The following is a 21,789-nucleotide window of genomic DNA, read 5'->3' as shown; positions in this document are numbered from 1 at the left end:
TGATTTCATAGTAAGAAGAATATAATTGAACTTAGCTGAATAAAATAATAATAATATACACACACAATACGTTTTGATGTAGAATGGCCCGTTGTCAAATGGGCAGGAACAGGGGTAGGGAGGAAAAAAAAGAAGCATCATACGCGTGCACTCGAATAGCAAATGGAGGCCGCTTTCCATAGTTCGGTTTTTCATAATCATGCAGGTTAGGCTATTCCAGTTTTATAGTGGTGCAGGTGCTTAATACTAGCAGCTGAGAAATAAAGTCGCAGCTGGGATCATCCTCTTTTTAGTGGCAACCATCAAAACTCTTTCATAAGGGACTACATATAGAAGTGTCTGGGCTGATCAGAACCCTTATTTCACTCCATGCATCAACCATGGAGAAGCATGCAGCCTTAACTTTGGAAACCAACTGGAATCTGTTCGGTAAAATAAAAAAAATAAAACAATAATTCTCAACAAAACATATTTCATTAAAACTGTTGACAGCCCCTGTCTCTGCGCGGGGGTGGGGGCTTGGGCTCAGACTGTATTAAGGCCTATCCATATTTTGAAAGCACTGTCCATTTCCTTGTGTTTGGCTTTGAAACAACATCCACAACCACCATGTTTTCCACTCAGTCTTGAACTTTTCAAAAGCATGACACTGATAAGTGTTTGATGTGATTTTCTATTGCATTTGCATTGCTGTCAGTGGTTAGAGGGACAATAGAGCCCTGAGAACCATACCATTAGCGACCTGGTGGTCGTTAGCGAGTTGGGTACTAGTACCAACGCACGTACAGAGTGCACTAAATGAGATTACTGTGATTCAACGGTCACATGGAATTTGACTGCGATCGTGACTCATGATGACTGGTGTGGCGGTAATATGGTCACTGCAACAACCCTACTCACGACTCATTTCTATGCGCACCAAAATGCTGATCCTTTTGTTGGCAAGAGAACAAGCTTTCAAAGTATGCCCACCTGACCCAGATGGCGATTTAAAAATGGGCTGCTTTTGGATTGCGTAAAGAACAGTAATTGTGTGACGGCGGGGATGCAGGGTTGTGTTCCAAACAAAACAACTACTAGTGTGCTGCTCTATTTCCTCAACGGCACAGCTAGGAGAGCTCAACATCAAAAAAGCACCCTATAGTTTAAGACCCTTCTGTGAGCATGACAATTACTTAGAAACGGCACACTTTGGAGAGGTGTGTTGCCACTTGGAGACACCAGTTAGTCCTCTCACTCAAACTCTTGTTGCACCTACCCCACATTTTCATATGCTATTTTCTTATGCTACTGAATGTATCCAAAGAATCGTCAGATTCTGTTATCAACAAATGCGGTTGAAAAGTACAGTATATGTAAAATGCACATAAAAACAAGCATAATGTTCAGATTCAGTCTCGTGTCAGGTGAAATGTTGTCCCCTCAACTTCAGGTGTAATAATTTCCCCATAATCTCCAAACTGTTTCAATTGCTACTATTCTTATGCATATGCTTTTCCTATGTCTTCTGTAAGAAACATTTTAATTTAGCCCCCTCCATATAGGCCAATTCACATGAGTGTAAAGGGTTAACCAAAGGAGACACACTCACCCACATAAACTCCGGGTAGTCTTTGAGTCTGTCCAGACCTCTGAACACAGTGTCTCGGTCCTCCTCCCACTTCCTCTTACAGAACACAATTTCCAGGAAGTACCAGGTCCATCCAATCAGAGGCACTTTCAGCAGCTCATGTTTGGCCAGCACCTTGGAACTCTGGGCAGGAAAAGAAAGCGTGGAAACAGTAAGAGTCCTGAAGTGTACTAGGATCAATCTCATCGACTTCTCTTTATCGCCACGGAATCTGAAAACGCACAACAGTTGAGAGTAATATGGGAAGGCGTCATTTGGTTTCACATGTCTGATTCTTTCAGATCGGGGCTGATAATAGAAAGGCGGCAAAGTAGGGAGGCCGATGAGTTTGGACTATTGAGATGACCCCCATTTAGTGACTGATGAATAGTAGATAGTCGAGACGGAAGATATACTGACCCCTAGGACTCCGTATCGCTCACACATCGTCCAGCCGCAGAGGAAGTCAATCTCGTAGTTGTGGTTGAGGATGATGATGACGTGCTCCGTGCCAAACTTCTCCACCGTGGCCTGGTCTGTATAAAGGGTGCATTCGGTGCCCGACCACCACTCTAGCAGCATCACCAGCTCTGCAACAAGTCCAAATATGGAAATTAAAATCGACTCAACTACCGTCCACGGAGTCAAAATGATCAAGATCGAAGCGCCAGATTAATTATTTCACAAGATCCCCTTTTGAGGTGTGACACAAGGTCTTATAATGCACACAGGATCTCTCACACACACACAATTCTAGCGTGGGGGACTCACGGCTCCAGAGGGAGTAGGAGAGCCTGGTGTTGATCCTGCGGTAGAGCTGCTTGTTGAAGGGCCACAGGACACAGGTGAGGAGCTGGATGAAGTTGATGATGAGGCCGCTCACCACGAACACAAAGCCCAGGAGGAGCTGCAGAACAAACTGGGTCTTCAGATAGGCTAACAGACCCATGGCTGCTGCTACTGAGGAGCCTCCTCTCCTCTGCACACTACTAAGGACTTGTGGGAAAAGGGAGAGAGAAGAGAGAGTGGGAGGGTGCAGGAGGAAGAGGGGGAAGCGAGGCAGGAAGGTGAAAGTAGGTAAGATAACAAGAGGGGTGGTGAAGAGAGGAAGAGAAGAGGGGGATTTAAAAGGACAGAGCAGTAAAAAGGGGAGAGGAGAAAGAGTAAAAGGAGAAACAATGAACATGTTGTTACATTAGATGAGAGAGAGAAGAGAAGATCAAATAAATATATTTCAAACGACGTGTACGGTTGAGCGAGCCGAGAAGACATCAATGTTTCATTCTCACCACGGTGGACTCCCTCTCTATAAGCCCCTCCTGCACGGCCCTTCACTCAGTATTACGGACCTGGGAAAGAGACAGACCGAGAGAGAGACAGGTCAACACAGGCAGAAAACAGAAAAGCCTACTGTAAACCATAGTGTATGGTTGCACAAAAGTGTACAGTCAAGAAGAAGTGGTAGAGTAGAAGCTGGTCTACCTCATTAACAACCAGAACCTACTAAACTCTAAGATAGCAGACAGAGGGGGGGGGGGGACCTCTAGCCTTTGTCTAGATTCTGTATTACTGTGTGTGCGAGTGCCTGTCACAGAAAATAATGAATAAAGTCACAGACCGAATGAGCATGACAGACGAGGAGGCTTACATGTGTTGTTACAGAAGGTGTGTCAGAGCACAGGGACTATAAGTGGGTCTCTGTGATGCATTTTCACTCACACGGACCAGTGAGTCACAAGACAGCCCTCCAGTCCACTGTGACCTTCAACCCCACGCAGGAGCATTTTTAAATGTATTTATTTCATTTCACCTATATTTAACCAGGTCGGCTAGTTGAGAACAAGTTCTCATTTGCAACTGTGACCTGGCCAAGATAAAGCAAAGCAGTTCGACACATACAGAGTTACACATGGAATAAACAAACATACAATCAATAATACAGTATAAAAAGTCTATATACAGCATGTGCAAATGAGGTAAGGCAATAAATAGGCCACGGTGGCGAAGTAATTACAATATAGTAATTAAACACTGGAATGGTAGAATGTGCAGGTAGAGATACTGGGGTGCAAAAGAGCAAAAAATTATAATAATATGAGGATGAGGTAGTTGGGTGGGCGATTTACAGATGGGCTGTGTACAGGTGCAGTGATCGGTAAGCTGCTCTGACAGCTGACGCTTAAAGTTAGTGAGGGAGATCAGTCTCCAGCTTCAGTGGTTTTTGCAATTCGTTCAAGTCATTGGCAGCAGAGAACTGGAAGGAAAGGTGGCTAAAGGAGGAGTTGGCTTTGGGGGTGAACAGTGAAATATACCTGCTGGAGCACGTGCTACGGGTGGGTGTTGCTATGGTGACCAGTGAGCTGAGATAAGGCGGGGCTTTACCTAGCAAAGACTTATAGATGACCTGGAGCCAGTGGATTTGGGACGAATATGTAGCGAGGGCCAGTCAACGAGAGCATACAGGTCGCAGTGGTGGGTAGTATATGGGGCTTTGGTGACAAAACGGATGGCACTGTGATAGCAAATTGGATGCAGTCTGAGTAGAATGTTGGAGGCTATTTTGTAAATGACATCGCCAAAGTTATTAATAAAAATTAAGATGCACGCATGACTAAATTGATTTTTGGATAAAAGCGTCTACTAAATGGCATCTCTCAAAAAGGAGGCAATGGGTTGCAAAGTGTGTATTTGTGAGAGGAATAAGATGCGTTTTGTTCGCTCTCAGAACAGGCCAACCATGTCTCCATTGTTCGGGGCAAATGACCAGCGTTCCAGAGAGGGAGGAAGACAGACAGAGAGAGATTGTGTGCAAGTGCAATGATGTGTGCAATGTGTACGTGTGTAGAATCGTTTGGCAGAAAGGCAGCAGTGCAGACTACATTTCAAACACTACCTTCCTAAGTGCAAAACATTCTTAGTATCTCGTCTTGCACAGTTCTGAGAAGTCAAGTCTGTGTGCTGTATTGAACATCACTGAATGGGTGTTAAGCCAGCTCCATTTTGATGTTTGTCCACTACACAGCAGGTGATGGGGATATTTTAATCCAGACTGTAGCCTATAAACGAGATCAAACACCCATGGAAGCTCTCAAGGCTTATTCTATTCTCTGATTTAAAAGGACTGGAGGAGATTTTACCTTAGTGTTGCCCTCACAATTGGCTTAGCTTAAATCATGGTGATAGGCATAGATACAGTAAAATGGCAGTGTCATATTAGTAGTGTGTGTGCTCTTTCCAGAAGTGGCTGCTCTTTGTTTAAACCATGGATGGGCAACTGGCGGCCCCTCTTTTTGTCGGCCCACGGACCAATTTCACACAAAATAAGAGATACTTTTGAGAGTTAGAATAATATAATACACAACCAAATTTAGAAATTGCACCTTGTGTATCAGTCACTCAGACCATGTCAGTAAAAAAAAATGTTTTAATGGTAAATTAGTCTAGCGACCAGCCGTCTAAACTTGTAATAAGCATGGTCGAATTACCGACCGGGGTGGGGCCCATTGATCATCAGTTATCATATAAAAAAATGCAAACATTTTCCTCCATCCTATGGCTAAATGTGTAAAATTGCAGGAAATTAGCTGTAAAACTGCTAATTTCTCTCCACCCCATGGCAATTTGTTTTTGAATTGCATGAAAATAGCAAAAAAAATGGCAAAAAGCGTAGAATTTCAGCAAACTTATTTTAAAAACGGCTACATTTTCTATATGCCTCATGGCAAAATGTGCAGAAAATTAACTGAGGGGGCAATAGAAATAGTGACTGTTTTTGGATGAATTAATTAATTTTGGATAAATTACACACCCTGCCTAGCTGTAAACTTTTCTAAGAGAAGGAGCCTGTGTGGTTTGAATTGCTTTCATGGATGACTGGCTGAAATGTTAAGGATCATCAAAATATTATTTTCACCGTGAGCAAAAGCTATTGGCTTTCTACCCAGTTGCAAAGGGTTCATTTAATAAACACAACAGGCCATAGATCATTTGCCAGGAACAGCGGCAGCAGGAACAGCGGCATCTAGTGAGCAAAACCTGGGACTTTCAAACTAATTTATGTGCGAAAATGCAAGTGACTTCAATATCTAATTTCTCCATTGGTGTCTTTTGACCATTTATTTGGATTCCTCACGTCTTAGTGACTGTGTTGTAATATTCCAGACTGGTCTCAGGACCACATTTTCAGTGTCTCGTGTCAGATACATTTGTAGTCTGTCTTGTCTCGGACATTGAGGACTTAATTTCTTCCAGAAACAAGCCGAGACCAGCGGATTTTTAAAAAACTGGATTATCAGCCTCCATTCAGTAAAACGCACAAAACCACTTCGACAAGGCCAAATATACACACATTACTACCCTATTAGAAGATGGCGTTGACAGATATGGCAGCTCTGCTTTTAGCTTCACAAGCATTTCGTACACCTGCAAAAACATCTGCACGTGACCAATAAAATGTGATATCTATTATAGACATGTTTGCGCAGTGGCGAACCTATTGGACATAGGCTCAGTGTGGAGCATTGCATATACTCACTTCTTAATCCCCACTTATGTGTATCAAAGTAGCCTACATAATCACAAAGCACGTCAAATATATTCACATGCAATGCCCCACACAGCCTAGTTTCAGCGGAATACCATCTGCAGGCAGCAGGAGCGCGCAGCTCTCAGCTGGTTTAAGGCATGGAGCAGCTCACAGATTCATGTCATTGGCAGCCGGAAGGAAAGACATTTCAATTTATGTGATCTACCAGTAAACGGTAACTAAGGCAACAATGGGTATTCTAACCAGGTTTTGAAAAAGTTTACTCCGAAAGTCTTAGTTAAGTAGGCTATTTATGAAGCTGAAAATAATATAATTAGAATGATCATTATTATTTTAAAAATCCTTAGCCCTTCTCTCAAGGTGTAGAAGGTCCTCATTGTTGCCCACTGTATTTGGGTTAGTAATAATTTGTAGTGTGGCACCATACAGCCTACATTTGACCTTCAGAATCCATATGTTGTTCTGAAACATGAACACAGAAATACTGGACATTTTCAACTCTTATTATGGTGGCGATTTGACAAAATTACAATCATGGTCTTGATTTGGGCTCTCACTGTTCTGGTCTCGGTCTCAACTGTCTCGGACCCCTTGTCCTCCTCCCGATCTTGACTATTTGGCCCTCCCTCTGGTCTTGGATTCGATTAGCTCCGGTCTCGAGTCGGTCTTACTTTAGGTGTTTTCGAATTAGAGGTCGATTAATCGGAATGGCCGATTAATTAGGGCCGATTTCAGGTTCTCATAACAATCGGAAATCGGTATTTTTGGATGCCGATTTTGCAGATAAAAAAAAGTTAACTTTTTTTTTTTTTTACACCTTTATTTAACTAGGCAAGTCAGTAAAGAACACATTCTTATTTTCAATGACGGCCTAGGAACGGTGGGTTAACTGCCTTGTTCAGGGGCAGAATGACAGATTTTTACCTTGTCAGCTCGGGGATTCAAAATTGCAACCTTACGGTTAACAACGCTTTATAACCACCTTCCTCACGAGGAGCCTGCCTGTTACGCAAATGCAGTAAGAAGCCAAGGTAAGTTGCTAGCTAGCATTAAACTTACCTTGTGAAAAACAATCAATCAATAATAATAGCTAGTTATAACTACACATGGTTGATGATATTACTAGTTTATCTAGCATGTCCTGCGTTGCATTTAATCGATGTGGTGCGCATTCACGAAAAAGGACTGTCGTTGCTCCAACGTGTACCTAACCATAAACATCAATGCCATTCTTAAAATCAATACACAGAAGTATATATTTTTAAACCTGCATATTTAGCTAAAAGAAATCCAGGTTAGCAGGCAATATTAACCAGGTGAAATTGTGTCACTTCTCTTGCGTTCATTGCACGTAGAGTCAGGGTATATGCAACAGTTTGGGCAGCCTGGCTCGTTGCGAACTAATTTGCCAGAATTTTACATAATTATGACATAACATTGAAGGTTGTGCAATGTAACAGGAATATTTAGACTTATGGATGCCACCCGTTAGATAAAATACGTAACGGTACGGTTTTACACTGAAAGAATAAACATTTTGTTTGAGGTGATAGTTTCCGGATTGGACGATATTAATGACCTAAGGCTCGTATTTCTGTGTGTTATTATAATTAAGTCTATGATTTGATAGAGCAGTCTGACTGAGCGATGGTAGGCACCATCAGGCTTGTAAGCATTCATTCAAACAGCACTTTTGTGCGTTTGCCAGCAGCTCTTCACTGTGCCTCATGCATTGAGCCGTTTATGACTTCAAGCCTATCAACTCCCGAGATTAGGCTGGTGTAGCTGATGTGAAATGGCTAGCTAGTTAGCGGGGTGCACGCTAATAGCGTTTCAAACGTCACTCGCTCTGAGACTTGGAGTAGTTGTTCCCCTTGCTCTGCATGGGTAATGCTGCTTCGAGGGTGGCTGTTGTCGATGTGTTCCTGGTTCGAGCCCAGGTAGGAGCGAGGAGAGGGATGGAAGCTATACTATTACACTGGCAATACTAAAGTGCCTATAAGAACATCCAATAGTCAAAGGTATATGAAATACAAATGGTATAGAGAGAAATAGTCCTATAATAACTACAACCTAAAACTTCTTACCTGGGAATATTGAAGACTCATGTTAAAAGGAACCACCAGCTTTCATATGTTCTGAGCAAGGAACTTAAACGTTAGCTTTCTTACATGGCACATATTGCACTTTTACTTTCTTCTCCAACACTTTGTTTTTGCATTATTTAAACCAAATTGAACATGTTTCATTATTTATTTGAGGCGAAATTGATTTTATTATATTACGTTAAAATAAGTGTTAATTCAGTATTGTTGTAATTGTCATTATTACAAAGAAAGAAAGAAAAACCCAGCAGATTAATCGGTATCGGATTTTTTGGGTCCCCTAATAATCGGTATCGGTGTTGAAAAATCATAATCGGTCGACCTCTATTTCGAACACAACACTACTTTGTTAAGAAGTTGTTTGGTCCAAATCAGATGTTGGGTATTATATTTAATGAATATTATATGAATATTATATGAATAGAATGGCCAATTTGGGTGCAATCAGTTAAACTTAATTTCTTTTTTTAAGTCAAAATTAAGCTAGCCTATTGGTTAAACCTACCCCTTATCCAGTTCTCTCAGACCTACAAGAAGTGTCGAGACCAGAGGGGTCTAAACGTTTGGATTGTATGTGTGTGGGGCTGGGCTAGTCCTAGTATATTTCATATTGGCAAAATGCATTCCAACGTGTTGCACAACCTGTGAGAAACAGGCAATCAAACCCAGGGACGAGAAAGCAGTATGTTGGGAGTAGAGACATGTCTGGTACCACGTTGCCAAACAAGTCATTTCCTAATAAAATTGCAAAACTGCACTGGAAGGTTGCCCAATAATTCTCCCACCCATTGCTCAAGTAGTGCCTTGAGAGCATCTGAGAACCCAGAGGACAGGGCTACCAATTATACACCATTGGGGGAATATTCCCATGTCATAATCAGTTAAAAATGGAAAGGCATGATGCATTGTAGATTATTCAGAGTAATCCCCTACATTTAGACCATTAACCTGACTATCAGAATGACAGATTGGGCTCCTGTTTGAAGCTTTGACTACAAAAAAAAACGTTTCCAACTGAGACCAAAAGAAAAGGCTCTGGGTTTTGAGGTAAAGTAAAGAGCACGTACACACTTTCTCTCCCACATGCACAGCCTGTTCAGATGTGACCACGGGATCAATTTATTTTCCAGCTCACTGCAATAAATATTGGAAGAAAATGCTTTCGGTGTGCATCTGTGCACTTACAGTAGCAGAAGCGGGGGCAGAAATATTTTGTAATTTTTTATGAACAATTGGATCAACTGGGAGTCCTAAAAGAATTCTCCGCTTTAACATCCTCAAAGAAACATATGTTAAGCGTAGCCATGGTAACAGACCCAGATGTAACACACTAGGTAATGGGTATTATAGGTGCTCCTTCCGCATCCAGTTCCTCCCTTACTTTTCTAGCCATTTTAAAAAGCGACAATCCTTAGTTGAAACAATAACAAAACATGCCCCAGTTTCAGTAAAAAGCGGCGGGATGGGGCTGGAGAAATGTAACCACCCAAATTCATAGAAAGATCTCTGGGTGCAAGGACTGACCATCCATGTTTTGAGGCTATATAGTGTTGACAATTTACAGTGGTTACAAACATTGAAGTCAAACAATCATATTTTTGGTTCTGATAGTGTACGACGGTTGAACTAAGCTCATGGGGCATATAGAAGATAAATTCTTCAAGAATCAAATTTTTACATATAAATTCTACAAGTCCAGAAATGGATATAGCAACTGCAGATTGACCCTTTAAAGGCTTTCCAGACAAGCAGGAGTGTCCCATTCATTTCCAATGGAGCTAGGTGGGGAACAGAATTACATCCAAAAACAATAATTGTATTCTAATCTATTTGTGGGTTAATAATTGTAGTTGCCAGTAAATCATTTTTTATGCATGCTTACGGTATTACAGCAATTCACTTTTCAGAAGTCAAAAATGTTGTTTGCTTTGTTGCTATGGTCACCGGCGGTCAGCTGTTGCCCTCATTGTGTGAAGGCAGTAGCTGCTTTGACAAGAGGGGTAAAACCAGGCGAACCCCCGCTCTGCCCAGCGTTTTACTCTCTCCCGCTCCATCCCTTTCAACCAGGATCACCTCCAAGACCAAGGTTGGTGAGCATTACCTCAGACTAGCCCTCAAAGAATCATATAGTAGTTGCTTCTCCATGGGAAGCAAGACCTGAGGGACCCAACTCAAGTAAACAGGCAGCGTAAGCAGAGCTCCAGCCTAGCCCCAGGAGCCTGAGAAAGAAAGCAAGGCCTACCTGTGGCCTCACACATTCCTGGGAGAGGATTACAGAGTACAGACACTGGGTTAAAGCTGCTTAGGAAAGGAACAGCTGCCTCTCCTCAATCACCTGGTTGCAGGTTCACTGGGGGATATGGTTATGTAAGGCCATAGGAGCCATCTATTCTACAAACACCAGGGAAGGTCAAATTAGGATTTGAGAAAACCATTAGCCCACATCTGGCCAAAAAGGGACAAGAGATTCTCAAAGTCCATTAGATACAACTGCCTGGGTCATAACAAACATGTAGAACATACCGACGAGGGGATTAAAGATGGGATATGAGCTGACTACTCTTGAAGCTCCCCAAGCAAAATGCCAGGCACCCATTGAAGTCACAGAACTGGTCCAGATATCTTCCGGAGGCCATCTGAACGGCCCTGGTTAGTGGCTGGTCCACCCCCCCCCCCTTCCCAGTATGACTTACCAGTAGACGTAGTAGCCCATAGCCAGGACCACCAACGCCCCACAGATCCCGGTGAAGATCATCACCGCACTCTGATTCAGCATATTGACCTTTTGTGTATCCCACCAAAATAAAATTAAAAAGTTGAATAAAACCGATCGGGAAGACAGCGGATTGTCACTCACGGCCTATTCTGCTGCACAGCCATGGTAATCCCTCAGAAGGAACTAAGGAGAATATGATGAAAGTTGTAACTCAACCAGATCCCACTGGATGAGGTGTAGGTAGGAGATCCCACGGAAAACTGCCCTCTACAATGGGCCAAAATAACTGAATTCCAACAAAGATGACCCAGAGGAACAGTGCACCTCCAACTACCAGTCCACTTCAATTCAGACTCACTGGATGAAGCTAATGAGAGCTAGGTAGGCAAGAATGGCCAGCATCTCCCTTCTAGAGGACAGGCATACATGTAAGCAGTATCTTACATACCTTACTCATCTCTAATCCTCGGTGGATCAGATTAGCACTGATTAGGGAGCTACAGGCACCCTGGATAAGTCACTTCAAATTTCCATCAAACTGGAGGGGGCTGCGTTCTCTTGGAAAGGGGTGGAGTTAGCATGGCAGAACCTGCCATGGTAACGGTTTGACTACAAGTTGTTGGTTCTGGCTTTACTCTGCCGTTGGCTACCAACCAGTGCCACTCAAGAAAGGGCTGGAGAAATGACCTCAGAGCTAGGTTAACAGCTAGCTCCTTAGCTCATTTGCAGCAAGTGTCTTCTTGGTTTCCTGTTGCGGTTTGTTTTGTTTTGTTCTTTGAAGACATGGTGGGCTAAATAAACACTTGTCCAGATGGCAGCTATTCCAGCCACAACATTAAAATGTAAAGGCGGCTCATTCTCCTCACAAATAGCCCGACCAAGAAGAGAGGGCAAAGCTGGCCGCCGAGGAAGCTAACATGAGCCCTTGAGTTGGACATACAGTACACCAGCAGTGCTCGACAATAATGGTGGTCCGCTTACCCAGGGCAAGTAAAAAAAAAATGTTGGACAAGCAGATTATAGATTTAAATTGTCCGAATAGACAAGTAACAAAAAAACTAAAAAAGTCACGCAAAAAATCACAATATCAAACAATTAGGCTGCTCCAATCGGAATTGGATCAAAGGGTCTTTCAATCATGCAGTTAAGATCAAAGCAAGGTTAGCTAACTCCTATGCTGTCAAGATCTCCCCTGAACATTTTACCCGTACATATAAACATCTTAGGTACCTCACCAAACTTAGCAATTTGATACCTGGTTCATTGAATGGAATTATTTTACAAAAAGTTGTTGGTTGTAATTGTAATGTTGCAGGGTGGCCAACCATCCTCCAGGACAGTCCAGGAGAGCTACTAGGTGTAATTGTAATGTTGCAGGGTGGCCAACCATCCTCCAGGACAGTCCAGGAGAGCTACTAGGTGTGCAGGCTTCTGCTCCAGCCCTGCTCAAACACACCACATTGTAATAAATTCAGCTACCGACTGATGTTTGACAGGGTTGGGTCAAAAGCCTGCACACTCAGTAGCTCTCCAGGTGGCGAGTTGATGAACCACATGTTTTATACAGTTGCCTAACTGCAGTATTTTACTTTGTGGGGGGTTAAATGCCTTGCTCAAAGCCACAACGGCAGGTGATATACTGTAATACATGGGATCAGAGACCAGCAGCCTTCCATTGTGAATACCAGTGATAATAATGAATGTTATTTTGTAAAGTGGTTCCGTGCATCATACAATACAATTTTCAGTCTCCTTTTGGCAAATGGTGTTAACCATTTTTATTTTAGGACAAGTGACTTGAGATTTCGGGCAAGTAAAAAGTCAAACAACGTGGCTATAAAAGTTCAGTGTAGCCATAGATTCTGAGCTGTAAGGGAGAGATGACTGATAAGACATGAGGATCCAAGAGGTACTTCTTCCTGCAATCAGCAGAACTGGGATGGCAGCCGTTAGGGAACGGGGATGTGTGATATGGCGCCGACAGAGATGGTCGCCACGCTTCGCATTTTTAGGAAACTATGCAGTATTTAGTTTTTTTATGTACCATTTCTTACACTGTTACCACAGGAAATCTTAAGTCTTATTACATACAGCCGGGAAGAACTATTGGATATAAGAGCAATGTCAACTAACCAACATTACGACCAGGAATACGACTTTCCCGAAGTGGATCCTCTGTTTGGACCACCACCCAGGACAATGGATGGGTCCCAGTAGGCGACCCAAAACAATGGCGCCACAGAAGGGGCAGACAGCGCAGTCTTCTGGTCAGGCTCCGTAGACGTGCACATCGCCCCCCGCTCCAGAGTATACTACTCGCCGATGACCAGTCCCTTGACAACAAGGTAGACGAAATTCGAGCAAGGATTGCCTTCCAGAGAGACAGAGATTGTAACATTCTCTGTTTCACGGAAACATGGCTCACTCTTTATACATTATCAGGGTCGGTACAGCCACCCAGTTCATGCATCGCGCCGACAGAAACAAACATCTCTCTGGTAAGTAGAAGGGCGGGGTCGTATGCCTTATGATTAACGAGTCGTGGTGTGATCATAACAACATATAGGAAGTCAAGTACTTTTGTTCACCTGACCTAGAATTCCTTACAATCAAATGCCGACTGCATTATCTACCAAGATAATTCTCTACGATTATAATCACAACCGTGTATACCCCCCCCCCTTCCCAAGCAGACACCCCGACAGCCCTGAAAGGACTTCATTAAACTCTATGTAAACCACATATCCTGAGGCTGCATTTATTGTAGCTGGGGATTTTAACAAGGTTAATCTGAAAACAAGGCTCCCTAAATTGTATTAGCATATCAAATGCGCAACCCGGGCTGGCAAAATTCTGGATCATTGCTACTCTAACTTCTGTGACGCATACAAAGCCCTCCTTCGCCCTTCTTTCAGCAAATCTGACCACAACTCCATTTTGTTGCTCCCAGTCTATAGACAGAAACTAAAACAGGAAACGCCCGTGCTCAGGTCTGTCCAACGCTGGTCTGACCAATCTGATTCCACGCTTCAAGATTGCTTCTATCAAGTGGACTGGGATATGTTCCCGAATAGCCTCAGACAACAACATTGATGTATACACCGATTCAGTGAGCAAGTTTATTAGCAAGTGCATAGGTGATGTTGTACTCAAGGTGACTATTAAAACCTTCCCCAACCAGAAATCATGGATTGATGGCAGCATTCGTGCTAAACTGAAAGCGCGACCCACTGCTTTCAATCATGGCAAAGCGACCGGAAACATGACCGAATACAAACAGTGTAGCTATTCCCTCCACAAGGCAATCAAACAAGCGAAGCGTCAGTATAGAGACAAAGTAGAGTCGGAATTCAAAGGCTCAGACACCAGACGTATGTGGCAGGGTCTACAGTCAATCACGGATTACAAAAAGAAAACCAGCCCTGTCGCGTACACAGACGTCTTGCTTCCAGACAAACTAAACAACTTCTTTGCTCGCTTTGAGGACAATAGTGCCACTGACACGGCCCGCTACCGAAACCTGCGGGCTCTCCTTCACCTCGGCCAATGTGAGTAGAACATTTAAACGTTGGGGCGGCTGGGGCGGCAGCGTAGCCTTGTGGTTAGAGTGTTGGACTAGTAACCGGAAGGTTGCGAGTTCAAACCCCCGAGCTGACAAGGTACAAATCTGTCGTTCTGCCCCTGAACAGGCAGTTAACCCACTGTTCCCAGGCCGTCATTGAAAATAAGAATGTGTTCTTAACTGACATGCCTGGTTAAATAAAGGTTAAAAAAAAAAAAATTAAAAACCCTCGCAAGGCTGCTGGCCCGCCATGTGCAACTGGGTCCTAGACTTTGACAGGCCACCCCCAGGTGGTGAGGGTAGAAAACAACATCTCCACCCTGTTGATCCTCAACACTGGGGCCCCACAAGGGTGCATTCTCAGCCCTCTCCTGTACTCCCTGTTCACCCATGACTGCGTGGCCATGCACGCCTCCAACTCAATCATTAAGTTTGCAGACGACACTGCAGTGGTAGGCTTGATTACCAACAATGACAAGGCGGCCTACAGGGAAGAGGTGAGGGCCTTCGGAGTGTGGTGTTAGAAATAACCTCACACTCAACGTCAACAAAATAAAAGGAGATAATCGTGGACTTCAATTAACAGCAGAGGGAGCACCCCCCTATGCACATCGACGGGACAGTAGTAGAGAAGGTGGAAAGTTAAGTTCCTCAGCGTACACATCACGGACAAACAGAAATGGCCCAACCACAGACAGCACGGTGAAGGCGCAACAGCGCCTCTTCAACCTCAGGAGGCTGGAGAAATTTTGCTTGTCATCAATGCACAATCGAGAGTATCCTGTCGGGCGGTGGTAATGTATTGGGCCTATAGTTTACTGCACAAATTTTATTGCTACAGTACCATTTTGAATTGGTTAATGTTGCAGGTTCACATTTTTTAAGTCATGATAAAAAAAATCTGAGTGGTAGAGCTCGGCTTGCATTTTGACTCAGTGGTCTTGACTCAGAAAGGGTTAGTGTCCACTGTTCTAGACTTTTCCCTGTTAACACTACCAATGTTTCCCTTTACTGTGGTAATTCCTATCGAATCAACCCAATATTAAACACTTTCAATGTAACATACCGAAACAAAACTAAGCAATAGGCAGAACGCATCGAAGTTGGCTTCTATTGCATTGACATGCACGACTCGGCCCATATTCTACACAGACCTGTGTGACAAACAGTCAGAGCTGTAGTAGGCCTATATGCAAATAGACCTTTGCCATATATGGATCTGTGCCATTCACTTTGAACTAGACTGTGTTTACAGCATGAGTGGTCGTGAGTAGATGTGTTTGTTTTGTAATCAAAGCGAGAGCTGCATGTGGCCACGTGTGCACAATGTTCATGTCCTTTGCTAGTTTGTGAGTCATTATCCCAGTTAAAAATAGGGGAGCGATTGCTTCCTACAGGAGCACAAAACATGTACATTTCTAGACACATCTGAAAAGCGAGTCATGTAAAAAGCTTTACATTTTTTATTAAAGGGGCAGTATTGTATTTTGAGTAAGGCTTGAATAAGCTAAGTAGCCAATTCTCTATAATAATGGTACCGGAATAATAATGCATTTTATTTTGTAAAGTGGTTTCTTGCGTCAAACAACATTTTCAGTCACCTAGTCTGAAGGACAAGTGGATAACAGGTTAATGTCAAGCCCTGCATGTTTTTGTCTCATGGAATGTAGGCCTGCATTGAAAGTCACACATTGGCTGCTACTGTAGGCTGAATGATAGAACGGCTATTTCTAAGTTAAAATGTTATGGTATGGATTTTCTCCATTGTTTTTAATGGTAGGCCACTCTGGTAGGTTTACATTATGTTCAAATAGCCACAGTAGCCAACTTGGGCACTGTTAAAACTAACTTGAAACGGGTACAGCCTTAGTCTTCACAGTAAATACGAGCTAGAATTTGCACAGAATTTTCAAAAAATGAGGGAACATTGCTTTAGACTTTAACAAGAAGAGACTTGCCAGTCTTCCATCCCATTTTCCCCACTAAGGCAGCACTCACAATGACGAAACAAGCACATGGTATACAAACACGAGAGAGGGATATATTAACAGGACCAGTCAAAAGTTTGGACACACCTACTAATTCAAGGTTCTTCTTTATTATTACTATTTTCTACATTGTATAATAATAGTGAAGACATCCAAACTATGAAGTAACACATATGGAATCATGTAGTACGCAAAAAAAGTGTTAAACAAATCAAACTAAATAATAATATATATTAAACGGTAGTGTAAATAATGGTTCTACGGTGCACATCAGAGCAAAAACCAAACCACGAGGTCAAAGGTGCACCGATATGACATTTGGTCCGATACCAATGTTGGATATTTAACTATTAAAAACTATATATTAAAAACAATACCGATAACCGAATTTGAGCGGCCTTTTAAGCATTCTAGTACAGTTAAATAGTTAACACACACATGGACGCAGCAGTCTAAGGCACTGCATCTCAGTGCAAGAGACGTCACTAGTGCTTTGTCATTAAGGGGTATTGTGTGCAGATATATATAAAAAATATATATATATATATATATATATATACACACATATACACACACATTTTAGAATAAGGCTTTAACGTAACAAAACGTGGAAAAAGTCAAGGGGTCTTAATACTTCCCGAAATCACTTTAACTACCTCTCTGGACAGGAAAATGTGCACCATATAACATAACGGTGAAACATATCTGGAAAGGCGTCCGCAAATTTCTGAAACAGTTCAGAACAGTTTATGCATATATTATGACATTGTGATATTTTTGTTTGTTTTGGTCTTCGGATAGGTTTTTTTGTTTCCAGCTGTTCGTGCAGATGTCTATGCCACTTCAGAGATTTTTCAGTTAAGTGTTTGTTGTCATTCAACAAGGGATAAATCGTTTATGCACATTTTTACAGTTGCGAAATACAAAAAAAAACATCTTAGCTAAATGTACAATTGCACAACTAAGATCTCAGCAAAAACGTAAAAAATTATAGACTTCTTGGGTTCTTACGTTAATTCTGACTAATTTAAGGAAGGGTGTACTGGCTACGGCATCTCAAGATGGACAAACAGTACCATTGCCGCTTTCTAGTTATTCAAGCGAGGGTATTTTAGGAAGTATGTGAGCACACTTGTCCAGTCAAACCGAAGCATGCAAACGGCTTAAGTCAGAGCTCCCAGGGGTGTCATGCACCCCAAAAATCTGAGGGGGCACAAAGTACTTGGCTGTGGGGTATGGCCCAAGTCTGTAAATTGGAGAATTTTGCCATGTCTATTTTTCTGTATACCTAAGCATACCTCTTGAGCTGTCTGTCGTCTTGACTGGTGGTTCTGTTTAAAATAAACTAAATATGCTTCTCTGCTAAAATCTGATATGAGTCTTATTTAGTTATTGCTTGCTTTTGTTCTTTTTTAAGTCCACCAACCTTGCCAGCAGGCTTTCCAGCAAAGATAGTTGGCGAAGCTAGCTACTCTAACTTGATTGACAGCCTTGTGAGAACAGAAATGACAAGATTATGTTATAATACTGTTATTGCATCAAATGGTTGTTTTATGCAACAGAATAGTTTTTTTTTTTTACTCATCTGTGTGTAGACTGAAAGAGGGCCCCATGGGAGATTTAACACTGACAGTAGATTTACGATGGATTGATGATAAGAAAACATTCCATTCCATGATTAGTGTCGGTGTGTCTGTCTGTCGGTAACAGGGAGAACCAGTCTCCAGCTTCTTTAAAAAAAGAATTTAGTACTATAGGTTGCGTTAGCATTTTGTATAAGCAAGCAGTAAATGAATTAGACAGATATTTGGCACCGTGTAGGACTGGGCGATATGGCCAGAATCTCATATCCCGATATAGCTAATTTCATATCCCGATAACAATACATATCACGATATAGCAAATTGTCTGTAAACTCAATGAATAAATATTTTATATAAAATTACCACATGTAAAGGCCTATTTCTTATTATGTTATACTCAACAAATAAAAAGGTACTTACTCATAATTTACTATTTATTTAGAACCTGTGCAAATGTTCAATTAAGCATGTAACAAAATATGAATGTATAAAATCTTAAAAAGGTAAATAGAAAACACAAAATAAATAGGTCTAAAAGAAAAATTATATATTTGGGGGCTTGCCTGTTTTGCATGTTATTTGGGCATTAATACATGTCACATATCAATTAGCATTTTGTACCTTGGGTCGAGTGTAAGCGCCATCTCATGACCGTGTAAACTGGGGCCATGTCTTTGCAGATCTAAGTTGTAACGGCAGCTGTTATTTCCTTCCATCTTCGTGATTCTTTGCCATATGGTGTGCCGCGGGCAAAAGCCTCTTGCAACGTCTGAGTCAGGGGTTTGTTTTGAGCACTCGACTGTACTTTTTAGGGTCTCACTCGTAGACTATCTCCGTACTGTTTCACATGATTCTTGCGTAGGTGGTAAGAGGTTAGTGGTGTTTGGACCTGTTGTCAGGATCGGCCTGTGCCATATTTTGCAGTGGACGGTTTTCTGGTCCGTGTCAGACTTTTCATACCCAAACCACGTCCATGCGACCGAAGTTGCCCCTCTTTTAGGTACGAGTTCCGTGTCTCCGTCCTCTGTGTCACGTTCACTCTCTTCCATGTTTGTTTGTGTTGCAAATTTCCTTCCACAACACAAAGCGTCATCCAATTGATGAAAAATATTGCTGTAGAGTATGATTTGCGACAACAAAATAAACAGAGCATAATATGAAATGATAGACATTTTTCTATCGTCACACAATATATATCGTCATATCGCCCAGCCATGTAAATTTGAATGTACATTTTGCTCTCATGCAACAGACCTTTGTATAAATTCTATCATCTGTGATTTGTCATGAACATCCAGGATGGACTTTGCTATAAAATGCTGTGGCTTAGTCCTGCTGGTTGGGCTCTCAACGAATCCCCTACGGGTGGGTCCATTACTGCAGTAATTAAATAATAAATTTGACTTGTTTTGAAGAAATGTAAAAAGTCTCCTTTTGATTAGAATAATTCCATGACAGCCTGAACTGGCTTATTGGTAGCTAGTTATGAGTTTGGGAAACTATTTTGGCTAGATAAAGCAAACTTCATAAAATTGCTACGCGGCTAGTAGTATTAGAGAGAAACAAAAAAAATACATGTCTTTTTGTTAAACGGGATAAATCTGAGGGGACACATGCCCCTTGGTTCATGTTAAGTCTTTGCCCTAACACTACACAGCTGGCTAAAATTTCCAATCTGGCCCTCATACCATCACAGCCACCTAATCATCCCCTGCTTCCACACCCCTTCTCTCCACACCCCTTCTCTCCGCTGTAACTATTTCCCAGGACAATGCCGTAAATGAGAATGCATTCTCAGTCAGCTTACCTGGTAAAATAATGGTTTAAAAAATGAAATATCAAAGCTTGATGATTAATTGATTATGGTATGTAGTGCTAGGGCAAAAAAAAAAAAAAAACATACACCCCTTGAGGTCCCCAGGACCGAGTTAGGGAAACCCTGCCCTAAGTTGAACAAAAAGACAAAGTGAGCATGTGCAAAAGGTAACATCACGAAGATCAAACATGCACATCATCCAGGTAGCTAGCGACATCTCAAAGAGAGGCTTTAGATGATTAATTGTAGTACTGGTGCAATTTAATAAACTGTACAGTACAGAATCGCCAAGGCACGCAGAGTCTGTCATCCCATCGGGTTACTTTAGTGCAATGTACACATGCCAAGTCAGCTATACTTGCCTCGATCTGACCGATAGCTTGTTTGCATGAATGCTGCATAATACATTCTGCAGTCAAACTTTTTTCATTATGGAATTCTAAATGTTGTGTTGCACACAAATCCACTAAAGTTCGACATTTACCATCTGCTTATATTTATATAAGGTCCACACATACGGTTTAATCACATTTTCAATTAAATGTATTTATAAAGCCCTTTTAACATCAGCCGATGTGGATAAATACAACGTATGCATCACACAGAACTATGCCCAAATGCTGCAAGGCAAACGCAGCGTTCCATTGGAAATGTATGGACTTCTGGTGTACCAAAACGTAACTACGCTCTGTCTGATCGAGGCATGACAGAGAAACACATGCGGTGTCAACGTCCAAAAGTGAGCGATACCCACATTTTCCAATGTAACGTTACAATTCCTGAAAATAGAAATTAAAAAACCAAGCAAAATGTGCATCAGGAATTGCATATTATTATTATTATTTTTTTTTTTACACGAGATAGCTACTGTATGTTTGTGATATGAATTTTGCTAGCAACTACCTAACAAGATTGAAGCTAACTACATAGCTTTCCCAATAAATACGTTGATTGCTCATTAAACTTACTGTTAGCGAAATACTGTTGGCTAGCCAATTACACAAACACAATAGATGGGACCAATCCAGCTAGCTATTCGTCTGGAAAACGAATACGTGATTGTAATTACGTAAATTAGCATGTAAGGTATAACACTTAGCTAGGTAGGTAACAAAAAGCTTGATTGCTAACTGGTAGTTAGCACACAACATCAGAAGATTCGTGCTTACTAGCACTAGCCAGAAAGCTAACGTTACCCCATGCTGTCACTCGCCGTGATAATGCTAACGTGTTAACGTTACCTGATTTCTGCGTGTGATGGGTCTCCGGATTTGTTCCAGTTTTGAAGATGTAAGCTTCTTAGCTAGTTCAAAACTAGTGCAGTCACTTTTGATTCTTCTGGATTCCAAGCTAAATCATTATTAGTAGCTAGCTAGCCAGCTAATTCAGTCATCAGAGTGGTTGCTATGCTATTGTTTGTCGCTGAAAGGACCAATTGAGGTATGAAAGAGCAGAGCTGAGACGATATCAAACTTCCGGTCCGGCCCCTCACCCATATTCGGAATGAAACAGTTCATGTCATTTGGCGGTTCCTGTTACGGAGTCTAGTTGATAGGCAATGAATAGATTTTTTGATTGAGTTTTATTAGGATTCCCGTTACCCGACGCCAATGTCGACAGCTAGTCTTACTGGGGTCCGACACATAACGAAAAATACAATACAGACTAAATAATTTACTATTTACATACATTATTAAAAACATTAACATGTAGTCGGTGTTTAATTTGTGCCGGATACCGCACCTCTCAGTTTTGGACTGTTTCGTTCCGGAACCCATTTTCTAGGATCCGGTACCTCTCGTGGCATGAACAATACTTTTCACTGTTTGCAATGTAAACAATAAATTAATATAATAAAAGCAAT

The 21,789-nt window shown here is 41.9% G+C and overlaps 1 protein-coding gene across 3 annotated transcripts in view; it reads right to left on the bottom strand.

Annotated features, from left to right (window-relative positions):
* Positions 1-21,418, bottom strand: part of LOC112237276 (1-acyl-sn-glycerol-3-phosphate acyltransferase gamma) — a 28,006-nt gene extending 6,588 nt beyond the window's left edge. Inside the window, exons 1-5 of one of the 3 annotated variants that reach the window (XM_024405891.2) lie at positions 21,167-21,418; positions 2,899-2,958; positions 2,381-2,598; positions 2,030-2,199; positions 1,592-1,753 (exon numbers count right to left, since the gene is read on the bottom strand). In XM_024405891.2, coding sequence (XP_024261659.1) covers positions 1,592-1,753; positions 2,030-2,199; positions 2,381-2,558 — 510 coding nt within the window. In that variant the 5' untranslated portion in view covers positions 2,559-2,598; positions 2,899-2,958; positions 21,167-21,418. Of the gene's footprint in view, positions 1-1,591; positions 1,754-2,029; positions 2,200-2,380; positions 2,606-2,898; positions 2,959-10,953; positions 11,352-21,166 lie in introns of those variants that run through there. The other 2 variants (XM_024405880.2, XM_024405886.2) reach the window with 2 other exon arrangements.
* Positions 21,419-21,789: the final 371 nt, after the last annotated feature.

Source organism: Oncorhynchus tshawytscha, linkage group LG03 (assembly GCF_018296145.1).
Source record: "Oncorhynchus tshawytscha isolate Ot180627B linkage group LG03, Otsh_v2.0, whole genome shotgun sequence".
In the NCBI taxonomy this organism is placed as follows: Eukaryota; Metazoa; Chordata; class Actinopteri; order Salmoniformes; family Salmonidae; genus Oncorhynchus; species Oncorhynchus tshawytscha.
Note: the sequence above shows the minus strand (reverse complement) of the source record. Positions and strands in the feature narration are given on the sequence as shown.